Raw genomic sequence first — 16831 nt, forward strand, 5'->3', positions numbered from 1 at the left:
AAGAGGAGCACATGTGCTGTTAACTCGGAGGAAGAGCTGATTAGCACTAAAGCTCTTGTTCCCTGGCAATATCTGAGAAGCAGTGGCTGTGTGGGTTGGGTTGATGATGGGGAAGCAGCTTCTTGCCAGGTTCCCATGTGACTCTCTCTCTGTCTTTTTTTAAAGTAAGTTCTTTGTAGAATTTTCGTATCCTTTCTCCCTTTCTGCTTTTTTCTCTTCTAGATATCCAGAGATAGCAGCCTAAATCTTTTAGGAATTGCAAAGCAGATGGGGAGATATCTGGCAGCAAGCTAATTTTGTGATTCTCTTGTTTTTTGTTTTGTTTTAAAAAATTCACTGAACTGTTCCCTTAATTGGAAGTCTCATGTAATTTAATGACACTGTATAAATACCAATTATGGTACTGAAATTCAGCATGAAACAGCTGACATTTATGTCATTTATAGGCTGCCTTTCTTGCAGAGACTCAAGGTGGATCACAGAATACAACAATCAGTTCAAACAGACAGCATATAACATCCATTCGACTAAGTAAAACTAGAGGCAAGCAAAGCAAAAACTTGTCTAAGGCACAACAAAGTATAACGTAGAACAATCTTGGGTCTGGTGGCACTTTTAAGACCAACAAAGTTTTATTCTGCGTATAAGCTTTTGTATGCACAAACACTTCTTCAGATATATTGAAACAGAAGTCACTAACTGTTACTTATATGTAGAAGGTGAAACGGGTGTTGCCAGGGAGGGCTAATTTGAAAGACCAAGGTTTGAGTCCAGTGGCAACACCCTCCACACCCTCAAAGAACAGTTGGTTCTTATATGCCGCTTTTCTCTACCCAAAGGAGATTCAAAGCGGCTTACAGTCGCCTTCCCTTTCCTCTCCCCACAACAGACACCCTGTGAGGTGGGTGAGGCTGAGAGAGCCCTGATATCACTGCTCGGTCAGATCAGCTTTATCAGATCAGCTTCGGATCAACATGGCTACCCACCTGAAACTATAATGTTGTTCGATAAATCTAAATCTCATTGAAATAATGGGACTGGCTAATTGCAAATAAATCCAAATGGGACATAGTGATGCCTGTCTTAACGCAGGTGCTCTGTTCTATCCCATTTTAGCGATGGCAGAGGCAGGAGCAGATTTCGGTGCAAAGGTCTAGAGCCCCAGCTCAGTAGCCCTTCCCTTCTCCTCAATGCGGGTTAATTTGTAGCGGTGGCACCTGCATACATTGTTTGGCTCCCATACTCCCTCCACAGCCTGTGCACCCATGTGCCACCACCATGCCTGCCTGCTGCAGGATGCCTGATCGGCCCAGTTCTGAGAGCCACACATGCGCACTTCAGTTTAGTAATGCAGCCGGCTTCTTCAAATGGCAGGGGCTCCTGTGCTGGTGCCAGTTCATTGAAGGTGTGCTGTTCCATTCACAGAAGCAGCAATCCCTGAAAAGAAAGGAGGAGGGCGTGAGGGTCTATGTACAGAGGCTTTGGAAGGTGTGGAGTGGGGGGAGTCAAGAGGGTTTAACCACTGCATGCTGAGAAGAAAGTGTAGCAGCCTCTCTCCCCCTTGAGCAAATAAGTACATGAAAAACAAATGCAAAGCAAACTTCTTAGTCTCTCTCTCTGAGCAGAAAGAGTTTTCTTTTTATTGTTTTCACTGTGCCTGCAGGCATGAACCGGCAATGAGTCCCTCGGCCCACACATCCTGCTTCAGCCTCTTCCGTGCTCCAAACACAGTCCCTGCTCTTCAGTCCTCTCAACACCCCCCATTGCAACTGAGCGGAATATTTTCTCTGTTCAGCGACTAGGGAGAAAAACCCTTCTTTTCGATCAGGTTGAGAAGTGCATGCTTTTTTCTGCAGGGGGAAAAAAGGAAAAGAGGATCAGTATGGGGTGGTCAGGGTCTGGCTGCTGCTAGAGAAACTTGCCAGAGCTCTGTTAAAGATACAGCATCTTCAGTAACAGACTCTCACGCACATACCTGTTCCTGACCAGGGATCTGACCAGAGGAAACACTGAAGAATGGTGGGTTTTGCTTTATGTTGTGGCTCAGTGGGCACTTCAGCAGTTGCAAAGCCACCCATGGGCCCACCATACATAACGCTGTGCCACATCCCTCAAGCTCAGCTCCAGCCAGGGTTGCATCAGTGTCTGGGAGGGAGAAGGCATCTTTCCTACCTTACTTATGAGTTAAAAGATTTGTACCCTGTCCAGTAAGCTTTACCTGTTATGATGCTTGTAGCTCAATCTATCGCTCTTCTGCTCTTCCCTTAGAATCCAACCGCTCTGATTCCCCTTCCACACGGAGCTCTTGAAGGAGTCATTCCTGAAACTGGCGCACTTGCATTGTCCAGCCTTTCTTCCCTTACCCTTCTAATTCTTTCTCCCTTCAGGGTTTGCAGCTGGGCTTTGCTCAAACTCCTGAACCAGATGTTCCTCAACGTGATACTCCACAAAGGGCAACTGGAAATGGTGCACAGGGCTGCGAAGACGGTAAGAGGGTGCAATCTTCCCAAGTCAGTCCCGAAGAGGAGGTTTCCCATTCCTGTGGTTCTGATGAATGCTGAGGAAAAAGCAAAGTCTGAGTAGAAGAAAAAAGTCTCAAGCTGGCGATGGCGAAGTCACTGCTATAGAGGAATTATACATAGTGATGATGATGTTAATGTTAGTAGACCCCCTACAGATTTGGATATGATGCGACCAGTTGGGGATTGAACCCAAGACATTATAAGAGACCAAGTTATTTCCAACCATCATAAAAATACTATTAGAGAAGACTGAGTTATTGCAATATTGAAAATTCACTGACGAAGGTATCGAAAATGGACAGTACCTGGGAATCCGTTTTGAAATTGTTTTTAACACTGTGATATTGTTTTGAACATTAAATCACTTTGCCATTGCCAGCTTGAGACTTTTTTCTTCTACTTTATCACGGCTGACGGGTCTTCACCTGCTGAAGAAGCAAAGTCTAGCCGAAAAACAAGTGGGCTCAGTAGGATGCTGGGAACATGCGGACACCTGTTGTTATTCCTGAAGGAGTGTGGTTTGCATCTGCTGATATGAGATCATCACTTCACTCAAGTGACGAGAATCTGACCTTTCGACTTACAGCCGAATTTGCCAATGGCCTTGTTCAGGATGATTATGTTTGAAGTGATAAATGAGAGTGTGGTGTAATGGTTAGAACGCTGGACCAGGACCTGAGAGACCAGCCCCACTCAGCCATGAGGCTTATAGGGCAGTCTTAGGGCAAGCTGAGCAAGAGTGACTGGCCCATCTCACTGGGCCGTGTCGAGGATAAAATGGGAAGGGGGGGATCCTTGCAGCAGGGGTAGTCAACCTGTGGTCCTTCAGATGTCCATGGACTACAATTCCCATGAGCCCCTGCCAGCAAACCCTGGCAGGGGCTCATGGGAATTGTAGTCCATGAACATCTGGAGGACCACAGGTTTGACTACCCCTGCCTTACAGGACAGGAGGGATAACAATAGGCAGGGGAAGCAAATTCTGTCTGTGATATTTGGCCCATTCGCATGTATTGAGGGATGAGGCGTAAGCAGAAGCTGGCACATTCTGGAGAAGGGGAACAAGCAGATGCAGCTTTTGTTTATGATATTCATGGTAAATGTTATGAATTCTATTTGCAAGTCTGATCTGAGCAGACCCATGTGTTAATTTCTTTTCCTTATTTTAAAAACAAACATCGCACCTTTCAGTGACGTTGGCAAGGCACCTTATAAGAGTTTACAACAGACCAGTTTAAAAACTCTTCCCAAAGACTGCAAGCGAATAAAGGCCATACATTTAAAAAAAAAAAAACGAGTTGCAGGTAAAAATAATATTAAACCATGTTTCTCACATGACTCCTGCAACTCCCAATGGAGGGAGTTCCAGAGTTTGGTGCCACCCTCATAAGTCCCTGCCACGTGTTCCAACTACAGGGGACAGAACATCAGTGAGGGCCCTTTCAGCCGACCTAAGTACATTGGTAGGTTCATCCCGGAAGGGAGGGTGGGTCTCGGAGATATTCTGATCCCAAACCATGTAAAGCAGGGGTAGTCAAACTGCGGCCCTCCAGATGTCCATGGACTACAATTCCCAGGAGCCCCCTGCCAGCATTTGCTGGCAGGGGGCTCCTGGGAATTGTAGTCCATGGACATCTGGAGGGCCGCAGTTTGACTACCCCTGATGTAAAGGCTTTAATGGTCAAACCCAGAACTAACCCCAGTCAGTAGATAAACAGCCACATTCTGAACCAACTGGGATTTCAGAGTTTTTCAAAGGCAGCCTCCTGAAGGACACATGACAGTAGCCTGCTCTGGAAGCCAAGCGTGTTTTATTGTCCAGATCATATTTCTCTAGGAAGGGCTACAACTGTTACACTAGCTTCAGCTGGCACAAGGTACCTGTGGCAACAGCTATTCCAGTTGGGTAGCAGGCTGGACCGTTTGCCAGTAGGATCCCCTAGATTTCCACACTGGGCATGTGCACTTGCAGTTAGGAGTCTGCTCATGGAGTGACTGAATAGCAAGATGGACTCATGGGATGAGGGGCTGCTTCTTCCTGATACCTCGTTTTCCCATTGAAAATGTCCCTCTGAGTCTGCGTCGGTGCATGCGAGGGAAAAGATACAGTTGTCCTTGTCTTTTCCATCACAGAGATAAAAGCTCACTGTGTGTGTGTGAGAGAGAGAGGGTTTTTAGCACAACATGTTTAATGGGAACTGCTTAAGAAGTCCCTCTCCTCCCACTTTCACTTCCAATTATAGTGTACAGTTCTGTCTTCAGATTTCTAGATTCCCCACCTCCATGCCTCTGGGAAGGGAAGACAATGGGACTGAATGCTTTCCCATTCTAGTTCTGTCTCTCCGGGAAGTCTGGGGTAGGCCTGTTAAATAGTGCAGAGGCAAAAGAGCAATCTGCGTGTTGTATTCAACTATACATAATGCAGCCCTGACAGCAAAGCACGGGGCTGAGTGCAGGCACGGCTCTGTGTGGATGTGCGTGCTGAGTGTGCGTGCTTAGTCCTTTCGCTAGTGGTTTTACCGGATCCTTGAAGGTGAACTGCAAGAATATGTATGGAGGAAGCCTTTTGAGAAAAAGAGTAGGTTCTTATATGCCACTTTTCTCTACCTGAAAAAGTCTCAAAGCGGCTTACATTTGCCCTCCCTTTTCTCTCCCCACAACAGACACAACAGGTGGGTGAGGCTGAGAGAGCCCTGATATTCCTGCTTGGTCAGAACAGCTTTATCAGTGCTGTGGTGAGCCCAAAGTCACACAGCTGGCTGCATGTGAGGGAGTGAATAATTGAACCCAGCTCACCAGATTAGAAGTCCATACTCCTAACCACTACACTAAGCAGGCTCTGCATTGCTGTAAAAGCTCTGTACAGGGCTTTCTTGGAAGGCAAAGTAGTAAATCTACATTTTGTCATCGTCTGGTTGAACTCTACAAGCACTGTATATATGGTGTCAGTATGCTTCCTTTGCCAGACTCACATCTTTTCCTGTCTCCAGGCTGATGTTCCTGTGGTTTTTCTGTCATGTCACAAATCTGAGCTGGATGGTCTGTTGCTTCCACTTCTTCTAGTTTCTCAGGGCCTCAGCATGCCCAGGGTGAGCTGGGAATATAAACCCTATACCTCAAAGCACAGGTAAGGATTAAAGTGGATTTGTAACTGCAGGTATTAAAACCTCCAGTTCCCGCCACCCCACCTCTTCACTAATAGAACTAGTTCCAGAGAGTTATGTCCGAAGCCCTTTTTTAACCACCCTTGTCCTCTGCAGTATGACAATGATATGGACCTACCTTGCAGGGTGACTGTTGGGATTGCTGCTAGAATGGTACCGTTGTCATTGTGTTTTTTTCAATCTCATGTGGAAACTGTACTACAGAATATTCCAGAGTCCATAAAAGCACAAGTAATTTTCTCCTCCCTCAATTAGTTTTTTCCCCTGCCCATGGGGCATGTGTCTTCCTTCGATCCTCTCTTAGCCACCACAAAAACAGTAAGCTTTCAGACACTGCACCTTGCAAAGAATGAAAATGTTCATTCATTCATTCATTCATTCATTCATTCAGATTCTGTTATCCTTTTCTGTTATCACAATGGCTGAAAAAACACAATTTTAAAAAATGTCCAGGGAGTAGTGGAAAAACAGCTAGAGCGGATAACCATTTCCTTTCCCACATTTGCCTCATGGCGGGCCCATAATGTCACCAAATGCCTTCCTTGCAAACAATTTACACCTCCAGCAAGGAGTAATGGAGGTTTCTGCTTTAAAAGCTGCCCTTTGAGAAAAGGCTTTAGCAACCAGCAAGCCTGGTGGAGACACCTCTAAATGAGGGGATAACTAAAAATGCCTCAGGGAAGCATCTGGTGGTTCAGGCTTCTATACCAGCCTTTCTCAAATTTTTTACTGTTTGAGAAACCCCAGAAGTGGCATGATTGTATAGAACAGGGGTAGTCAAACTGCGGCCCTCCAGATGTCCATGGACTACAATTCCCAGAAGCCCCTGCCAGCATTTGCATTTGCTGGCAGGGGCTTCTGGGAATTGTAGTCCATGGACATCTGGAGGGCCGCAGTTTGACTACCCCTGGTATAGAATATGGTTGGGAAGCATAGCTTCCCATTTGGGACCACTCCCCTTCCCATCCCCTCCAGGCCCATCATTGGCCATTTCGGGGTGGGTGGGTTGACATGACCATAGATCCATGGACATCTGGAGGGACCCATGGATGTCTGCAGAGAGGACTACCTGATGAACATCAGTCTGTGCAGTACTATTACTTATGTAGAACCAGGGGAAAACAAGTGCTTTTCAAAGGGGCTGGTGTTTCTGATGGGCTTGCAGTAATTGAGGACAGGGACTTTTCCATGCTTGATTTATTTTTTTCTCTCCCTGCCCTTTTTACCGGTCCGTAGATTTGCCAACTGTTTGATTTCTCATGGAAGTTTCTTCCAGCCCTCTTTTGCAATTAGCGTGGGTGGCACTGTCTTGAAAAAGCTTTTACCAGTTCTGCTGATACTGAATGGCATTTGTGTCTAATAAATCAAATTTCGTAAGCATTATTAAGTGAAATGACAATATTTTAATAATGTGCTAAATTTACTTAATATGTTCTGCACACAAAGAAGTAGAATTCAGCTTCTTAGGTGGCCAGATGTGGGAGTGGACTTGACTTCCCTCAGGTCTCGAAATATTCCAAATATAAAGGCATAAGTCTAAAAAAAACTGAACTAAGATACATCACATTCTGTCTCTGCAAAAAATAATCTGATTTTAGTTAGTTGTGCACGTTCTTCTACTGTTAGATTTCTTTCTTGTTATTTATGTAACTGATTCTATTGCTGGCCATCTGGAACACTGAGACTCTTGCTTCTTGGTCACTAGAAGATATTCCGGGCTTCCTTCCAGCCAATGAGAGTTCTTACCAGCCACTGCCCTGGTGTTTTCAAATTAATCTCAAGGCAGACAAGGCTAAAAGCTTCTGCGTTTTCTACTGCATAAATCCAGTTCTTGCAAATGCAAAATACATCTAGGTGGTTTTGATTCAAAATGAACTAAGATCCTTCTCTGCTCTGCTCATATCTGTTTAGGGCTTTGCTGACTCGCTTAGGAGGGATGTTTCTGCCACCTGCAGTGGAGCAGGTATCAGATAGCCAGATGGGAGTGTTGTCCAGAGCTGTTCTGGCTTCAGTAAGTTGAGTGTTTTTACCTTTGGAAGAAATGGAAGCCCCGATTGCTGTTGGGTGTGAACAGTTGTGATTCTGAAACTCCATACTGATGCTGATGATGGATGGATAAAGGGATGGTGCTGGAGAAGGAAGACTATCCCAGAGGAAAAGATTGGGCACAATATTTTGAAGTCACTTCTAAAAATTCACACAGACCTGGGAATATGGATTGGGCGATAACTGTTGAGTATTTGCTGACAGATAGTAGGTCGAACGTAATTTAATTGTTTATAGAATTCGTAGTGCTTACAGCAAGCTTGCTGAGTGTAGGTTTCCTGAGGGTCAACTATGAAGGTTTAGGATTAGACTTTATTACAGTTATTGACCAGCGTAAAGCTATGAAGAAAGAGCCTCTTATGGCACAGAGTGGTGAGGCAGCAGACATGCAGTATGAAGCTCTGCCCATGGGGCTGCGAGTTCAATCAAGGTTGACTCAGCCTTCCATCCTTCCGAGGTTGGTAAAATGAGTACCCAGCTTGCTGGGGGGAGGGGGTAAACGGTAATGACTGGGGAACCACCCCGTATTGAGTCTGCCATGAAAATGCTAGAGGGCATCACCCCAAGGGTCAGACATGACTCGGTGCTTGCACAGGGGATACCTTTACCTTTACAGCTATGACGGCTGGACTTGCTCCATCAAGTAGAGTTCCACAGTAACTTCTTGGAATTGTTGGAACTGTGCAATGTAATTTTGTTTTCTTAAATTGTTTCTATTTAAAATGTTCTTTTAAATGAAGTCTTATTGATCTTAAATGTTTTGTCTGTCTCCCCCATGCCTGATGAAAACGTACATTATGTGCAAAAATTGGCCTTTTTTGCAATCTTGGCATAGCTGCATATGATATCATTTCTACCTATTATGTGTCATTAGAAAGGAAATGAGACTTGGTGAAGCTTGATCTCACCAAGTCCTCCGGGTGTGTGTTTGTGTATGTGTGTAGAGGGTTCATACTTCATTGTGATTTGTTCTAGTCTGCTTTGGGGGGGGGGGAGAAGCAAGCAGGGGGAGGTCCACAGAATGACCACTCTCGTTCAAGAGATCAGTCTCAATTTACTGTGCATGCTCTCTTCAGCAAAAATGCAAATCCATTCGTGTTTTTCTCTGCAACTGAGAGCAGATTGAAAACTTGCGTGACTTGCTGTCTCAGCCAGAAAATGACAATTGTGTTTGCAAATTGTGGGTATCATTTCCTTCTCCCCTTCCAGACACCTTGGGAAAAGCACAAACACAGCCACCCACGCATGGCAGCAGCCCCTTTGCGCAGCCAGGCTCCCGCCTCGTTTGATCAGCCTGGGAGGCCTGCTGATGAAATCCTGTTGGCGGTTCCACGTGGCAGGCTGATGGGGCCTGTTGCCTGTGTATTGGTTGGCACCCCTGGGTTGTGCATTGACTGCTTCCAACTGCTTCAGATTTTTTTTATGGATAAGATGTTTTTCTTTTTACTTGGATGTTAAATAGGAAGGCTCATCCCCAGCCACCAGATGCCCCTAGGAAGCAGAGTAAGATAGGCACAGCACTGCCCGGATGGTGTAATACTTTCTTTGTTGGCCATGTTTAGAGAGACAATTGCAATAGCCTCTCCTGAACATCTGGACAGGCTGTGGGCAGCTGTGTTTGTGGGTTCTTCATGCCAAAAGTTTTACAATCTTGTGCCCACGCAGCCCCAAATTCTTTGCCTAGGCAAGCCAAATGCTGTGATTTTTGTATAAATAATGCAAATTACGCATCTGTATAATATTGCTCCGCTTTGTTTGACATTTTTTTTTAATCTGGCATAATTTGTGTTTGGAGAAAGGGCAAAAAGCTATGGAAGGCATTAAACTCCTCTGACAACGACCGTTTTGGTACCCTGCTGTCTTCTGATATGTCAGCAGGCACTGGCCACGTTGCTTTGCAAATAGCCGTGTTGTTGTTGTGGATAGCGGAGATTTTCAGAGAGCTAAATTCTGAGCCCAAGAACACATTCTGTATTTCTTTTTTAAGAGTCTGATAGCGGGATCTCGGCTAACCTGGGGGATCAGGATCAGAGTCAGTATGTTACATGTATATAAAAACCCATCCTAGGACAATATTTGATGCATCTTCTGAAAAGGGCTGCAGTGTATAAACATGGGTGCCGTGTTAAACCTGTTAGTCTTTAGTATGCCACAAGACCTGGTTGTGTCTCACTCTGGGTTTGGCCCTGATAGTAGAGAAAGACACTTTCGCACCTTCCCCACCCAGTGCTTGTTTATCTGTAGGAAAGAGTAAATCCCGCCTTATGTTTCCTTTCTCCGTGCTTTCACGAGATTTTTCCCTGTACCCCTCGTAGTATCTTGACGAACTGCTTTTGAGCAAGCGACGATTGCTGATCTTCTTGGAAGAGCCCTTCTCTGGTGTCCCGCAACTCTCTGCCTCTGGTAGGGAGTGGCTGGCCCTGGTCTTCAGTGCTTTGCAGATGGGGACTGTCCCAGATGTCCTAATGGTGCCCGTGGGACTCTCCTATGATGTAGCCCCAACTTGGATTCACAGGGGACAAGTGGTAAGTACTGTGCTTATGGCCAGAGGAATCTAGGAAATCATAGTTAATTATGAGAAAAAGAGGGAATTATGGTTCAAAGTTAGGGTTGCCAGCTCCGGATTGGGAAATCACTGAAGATTTTGGGGGTGGAGCCTGATGAGGGCAGGGTTTGGGGAGGGGATGGTTTTCAGTGGAGTATAATACTGTAGAACCTACCTTCCAAAGCAGCCATTTTCTCCAGGTGGAATGATCTCTGTCACCTAGAGATCAGTTCTAATAACATGAGATCTCCAGTGACAACCTGAAGTTTGGCAACCCAAGTTAAAGTAGAAAATATTACCGTTTTCAACAGATTTGGTTGTATGCTCAGTATGTGTTAAATTAACCAGCTGTTGGCTTGTTGATTAATCATGATTATGGCTGGTCTGTCTAGAGTGTTCTGGGAGAGGGGGGGATGAGGGAAGTCATGATTAGGATCTTCCAGGCCCTGTAGGTACATGGCACCTGCAAGCACAAGCTGTCGATGTTCAGTAGTTTGCATTGCATGTTGGGTGGGGGGAGGTAAGTGGAGTTGTGTACTCCATTATGTCAATTTTCAGGTCCCGCTTCACCACGTACATACAGAAAATGCCAGCAGGTTCCTATGTGTCTCGGAATCAAGTTCTGAACACAACTTTCAGATGGCATTTGTCAATCGGTCCTGGGGACGTACCCAGGAAAAGTGTGTCATGTAGCTGGCCCTAACTGATATAGAGTTCTCAGATATTTTGTCTTCTTTCAGTGTGTGGGGGGGGCATGGGGGGAACTTTCTCCTGGATAAGATTGTTGGGTTCTTACTCTTAGTCACCATATTCAGGCTGAGGGCCAAATTAGATATTGCAGCAACCGTGGCTCCAGCCTGTAGCTACTGACACCACTTTAGAGAAAGACTTGGCTATTTTAAAATGCTGTGAGCCCTCATGGCATTTTTAAATAGCCTTTTTTAAAAAAACAAAATAGCCTTTTAAACAAAAAAAATATTGTCATCCACAGGTCAGAACAAGGTTCCTATTATGTCTAGTTTGGCCTTCAGGAGTTTGGCTTTTGTGTTGCCAGTGTGGTGTGGGGATCCAGTATAAAACCCACACAGAGCGTGGGCTTGATTTAAAGGTGACACTTTCCTGATTTCTAGTTTGGAGTGCTACATCCGGCATGGTATATTCGTGTGTTGATATATTGATTCTCAGCCGGGAGAGTTTCCAGCCTAGCCTTGAAGCTCACTGAGTGATTCTGGGGTTGTTAGGGGGTGAACTAAGAGTGCCATCCTAGCAGAGTTATGCCCTTCTAAGCCCATTGACTTCAGTGGATTTATAAGGGCATAACTCTGCTTAGGATAGCACAGTAAATATGCTGTCCTTGGAGGCAGGAGTCGGAATAAAACGTACTAAGTACGTTCACAGTTGACACAGTACTGGAGAAGCCCAGGAGCTTTTGCAGCATCGAGCGTGATGGGCCACTGCTCCAGGAAATCTGCTTAATTTACTTCATTTATACCCCACCTTGTCTTAATTGAGGACCCCAAAGTGGCTTACAGTATTCTATTTCTTCTCCACTGAATCCTGGCAACAACCCTGGCGTGCCTCTAATGTCCTCGGTGCTGGCTGCTGTGACTCATCGAACAAGTCAGCTGTGGAAATTCAGACGGAGGCCTGTACTGTTTGAACGTTCTCTTTGTCTTCCCAGAGCCCCATCCAACCGTGTAGTCTCTGGAGATTGTTCTGGACTATCTGCCAAGCTGCTTGTCAAGGGCTAGGCTGTGCTAGGGTGGATTTTGCACAGCCCTTCTCTTTGCAGGTATTGTGTGTCAGCGCAAGGTCTCGAGCCTCAGAATCATGGGGGATAAGTGGTATCAAAGACTTATAAACTCCTTAAGGGTGACAGGCTGATCCAGGGCAAAACCACAAATTGCTGAGGAGTGCCTCCTCGCCACCAATCCCCTTAACTTACCTGCCAACCATGGACCAACAGACTAAGTTCTAGCCCCCCCGGGGTTGAAGATCAGGAAGTCAGCCCTGCAAGGTAGGGCCTTTACAAGGTGAGTTCCAGTAAACAGTTACTCTGGAAGCCGTAGCCAGTATGGGCAATAGTGCTGGATTCAAATTGCAAGAAAACCAGAAAATATAAATAAAGTAATTTATTAAAAGAATGTGTAGGAACATGCCAGAGAACAATGTGATATAGCTAAACACCAAAGCTAAGCACCTTTACGAGCCTTGCTTTCCTGCAAGGCTGACTACAACAGAGTTTCAGAGTTCCAAACAGATGTTCTGACCAAACCTGATGCGCCTAGAATTGAGAAGTGTCCCAAAGTTAAGTGTAATCCAGATAAAGGATGAAACTAGAATTAAGGATCTTTCGTTTATGCCCTGTGACCTGCAGTGGCATGATTCTAGTTGACCAATCACCAATATGGCTGTTATAACTTGTCCAGTTGTGTTGCTAACCAGATGATCCAACCAGCCAGGTGAGTTGTTCATAGGATACAACCACTTGTTCATAGGATCCAACCATGAATATTGTGTGTGCACCAGAGTGGATTGGGGGGGATAAAAATTCTGCACCCAGGAAAGCAGAATTCTGTGACCTTTTGCAAATGATGTAGATTCAAGCATTGAACCTCTACCCTTCTTTCTTCTGACATTGCAGTAGAAACTGTCTGGAAACTTTTGAGCCAATCTGGAAACTTCCTGTTTTATTTTCAGTGAGAGCTGAGATTCTTGGGAAGCTTAAATTCTTCATTCAAGAACCTTAGCCTGTGATGTCCCTGCTTTTAGGGGAAGGGTTTGTCGATGAGAATATGATAGAACTCTTGGGGGTGGGCCACATGGAGCCTGGGAATGATGTGGGCTTTCAATTGAACTACAGGGCCAAGGGTGATGACATTCACAAATGTCCTGGCGTGAACTCACTCACTTTTCAGACATCCTGAACTAAGCAAAAGGCAGTCGATGCTGTTCCCATCTTGTAGCATCATCAAATACAATTCCTTGAAGTAGCTTTTGGTAGGCATGCACTGTAGGAAGTATATGAAGTCTACTTAATATATTCTGCCCTTGGCTGCGATCCCACAGTAAATTGCTGCTGAAGTAAGGGGAGTCTGAGTTCCCCTCTCCCAGTTTGCCTTTCATGCAGTTTTTGAGAGTTCCTTGTCCCCAGGAGCAGCATTTCGGAGAGCATTTGGGGCTGCAGGTAGGGGAGGGAGGCAAGGAAGTCCCATTCTGTTAATGGGAATGACTTCTGTTAACCTAACTGTACTGCAGGTCCTCACCACTCAAATGCAACCTTTTGGGGTATTCTGTTAAGTAATTGGGTGGGAGTGCTGACCGGAGATGGTGCAAGTTCTGTAGCGTTCTGCAATTTTAGACCATCTGTTTCTGAGCTTTAAAAAAAAAACAAAGACTAACCAGTGTGACACACAGTCTTGCATATTTTATTTAAAAAAATTAAAGGCACCATTTGGATTAAGGAGCTCATCTTCATGATGCAAACCCATTTGCTTGGGATTGGTTGCCACCCAGATGCGTGTGTATAGTTTGAATCTGGAAGAGCTGGTCAAGCCCCATTAGCACGGGGACAGCTTGGTATTAGATGCTTTTCTATATAAGTTATTTCTTCAGCATTCCACAGCTGGCGATTATCACTGTTCTATCCCTTCTCTGGATGCACAAGGTTCTGTTCCTTCCCTGTTAATGAATGGGGTGTTACTTGCCTGTAGAGATTGTTCAGTGTAGTAGAAACAAGAAAAGCCTTTTCTCTCTCACTCTCCCTCCCAGACCTGACTGCATTTCAAACAACGTATGTTCTTTTATTCTTAGGAGTATATAGCAAATAGCTCCTTCAGACAGAGCAGTTCGGGGAAACATCTGGAAGAGCTGCTCCTGCCGGAAATATTTGGCAAATGGTAACTATGCTTTAAATCAGGGGTGCCGAGCTGGTGCTCAAAAGAAATTTTACCTGTTTTTTTTTGTTTGTTTTTTTGTGGCTCTGTGAAGATATGGCTGAACCACTGTATGCACTGGAGTGAAAGTAAAGTTGAGAGGATGCACAGTGTCTTTACATCTCAGTCTCGAAGCTTTGTATACCATGTGTCTCACAGCACATGCTCGATAACCGTGAAGCTTTTTCTGGCTGATGCTGATGCTGATTTAGAGCTTGGCCACCTAGAAAGAGGCTAGTTTGTGTGGCAAAATCCACTGTCTGGAGAATAAGGAGGATCCCAGGAATACAGATCTATGTCATCCTTGCTCTAGATCAAGTTGGAAACAGGTGTGTCTTTCTGGTGGGGATAAACTAGCAAGCAAAGAAACAGAAAGCCCATAATAGTGGAGACTAGAAAGCCATGGACTACCAAATTCTGTTCCACCTGCTTCAGTTAACTTCCCTACAATAACAACAAAAGCAATATCTTTATTGGCATATGTATAAAAAGTACAGTGTAAGGGAACAATATACAGAAGATCCCACAATATAAACAAGGTATTTAAGTTACCTTTTGAAGACTGTTCTGAATTTTTGTAGTAATCCTGGTTGCTTTTTAAAAGCAAGTTTGGGGAAAAGGAGTCTTCTCCTGCAGTCTAGTGCCCTCTGGCTGCCTGAATTGTGGATGATGCACATGTGGCCACCGTGAGGACTTTGGATAAGACATGTGCTAGGAGTTTCAGGCTGGGAACTATTCTCAGCCATGTGGTGCCTCAGCTTGAATTGGGACTTAAGCCCCCCCATCCCCTCCCCAAGTGCCATTTTCTTGACTGGAGATGGTCCAAGGAAGGTGTTGGCAAAACCAAGCCAGTGGGGCACATGGCTTTGAGGACTGTTTCAGGTTGTGAAAACAGCATACAGGAGAAGGCTGTGTACTGCAAGATTCCTACAAGTCAGGTTCCTGAGCATTTAGGAATCAAATCCCTGTCTCAGAACTCCAGGCACATGTCAGTTGACAGTCCACATGTGACTTGACCCTTAGAGATGTAAGGCTTCCTCCTTGTGACAGACATGCTTCCAATGATACAAGTAGTCCTGCTTGGTTTACTCAATGGTCTGTATTTGAAGAATGCAATGAGAATTCACAGTTATTTTTACAAACTTGCACATCCCACATAATCACAAAAATTGCACATGTCAACTTCCCAGATACATTTTTAAAACTGCACTTATGAGTTTGAAAGAAAGGCTAATTCACAAATAATAGATATTCTTGAGCAGGAAATTTAAAATATACTTTCTGCTGAGAAACAGCTTGATGTATATTAATTCAAGGACACAGGGAAAGAATCCTGGATGTTTTGAATCACTTGGAAGCATAATTGTAGGGGAAATGGGTCTGGGCACAATGTCCCTGAGAGACCGTCTCTGCCTACACCCACAAAAGAGCTCTATGCTCCGCCACCACCAACTGGATCACTAGACCCAAAGAAGCATGTTGGTCCTCAATAAGGGCCAGAGATTTTTCTGTCCTGGCCTCCACCTGGTGGAACAAGCTCCCTGAAGAGATCAGGGCCCTGCCTGAACTCCCAGAATTCCACAGGGCCCGCAAAAGGGAGTTCCTCCACCAGGCATTTGCTTGAATTCAACCAACCCAACAACATCTGCTGGTCCCCCCCTCAGACACCCCCTCCATGACCTGAAGCAGCCTGACCTCCCTGGGGGCTTGCCTAAGTTATCGTTCTATTAGAAGCCACTGTTAGATTGTTGATATGCTATTTATGGCTGTGTTATTTGTTCAGACTGTTTTATGTGTTACCCTGCAATGTTTTATGTGAACTGCCCTGATCCGTATAAAAATCTAATAACAAATAATAAAAAACTTAGAACAGTGATTGACTAAAGCAGGGTAGTCAAACTGCGGCTCTCCAGATGTCCATGGACTACAATTTCCATGCGCCCCTGCCATCAAACGTTGGCAGGGGCTCCTGGGAATTGTAGTCCACGGACATCTGGAGGGCCGCAGTTTGACTACCCCTGGACTAAAGGAAAGGCTTGTGGTTTCCCCACGACAGAAACTACTGCAAGGACCATCTCTCTTAAATGAACAACTAGCTCAGTGGAAGCATAGTCCGACTTTGCTGACAGGCAAATTAGAGATGTCTGCCACTTGTCATGTAGCTGATGGATGTTTAATATAGAATGTAGTATGAATATAAAGGATAAATTCTATGGATTCCTGTCAGGATCCGCACACCTGGGGAGGAGGGTGCTTCTCTGTGGTAAAATCTATTTGCAGAATTTCCAACAGCTTCTACAAGAAGCTGGTTAAAGATGAGAAATGAAGCCTAGTTAAAAACTTGTTAGATCACCAAGTAGCCTCAAAGAGTGCCAGGGTGACTGAGTCTCAAGGCTACCTCACAGGATTGTTACAATGATAAGGAGAAGGAGGGGAGAACTATGTATACTGTCTTGAACTTCTTGGAGGAAGAATAAGATTTAAACATGACCAATAGTGATGTGATAGAGCGGGGTTTCTTGACAGCCCTGGAAGGGCTTCCTGAATGGGTGGGAGGTTAATTAATTTTTTATATTTTAAAAAAATTGATAATAATTATTGTGAGATATGACCTTATCT

At 44.9% G+C, this 16831-nt stretch overlaps 1 protein-coding gene across 8 annotated transcripts in view; it reads left to right on the plus strand.

The window, feature by feature from the left end:
- The window catches only part of GPAT2 (glycerol-3-phosphate acyltransferase 2, mitochondrial), a 61159-nt gene that overhangs the window by 23123 nt on the left and 21205 nt on the right, over window positions 1-16831 (plus strand). For all 8 annotated transcript variants that reach the window (XM_077304997.1, XM_077304999.1, XM_077305000.1 and 5 more), the window contains exons 7-12: window positions 2388-2487; window positions 5513-5649; window positions 7598-7697; window positions 10048-10257; window positions 11959-12069; window positions 14091-14176. In XM_077304997.1, coding sequence (XP_077161112.1) covers window positions 2388-2487; window positions 5513-5649; window positions 7598-7697; window positions 10048-10257; window positions 11959-12069; window positions 14091-14176 — 744 coding nt within the window. The remainder of the gene's footprint in view (window positions 1-2387; window positions 2488-5512; window positions 5650-7597; window positions 7698-10047; window positions 10258-11958; window positions 12070-14090; window positions 14177-16831) is intronic.

Source organism: Paroedura picta, chromosome 12, assembly GCF_049243985.1.
Source record: "Paroedura picta isolate Pp20150507F chromosome 12, Ppicta_v3.0, whole genome shotgun sequence".
NCBI classification, from domain to species: Eukaryota; Metazoa; Chordata; class Lepidosauria; order Squamata; family Gekkonidae; genus Paroedura; species Paroedura picta.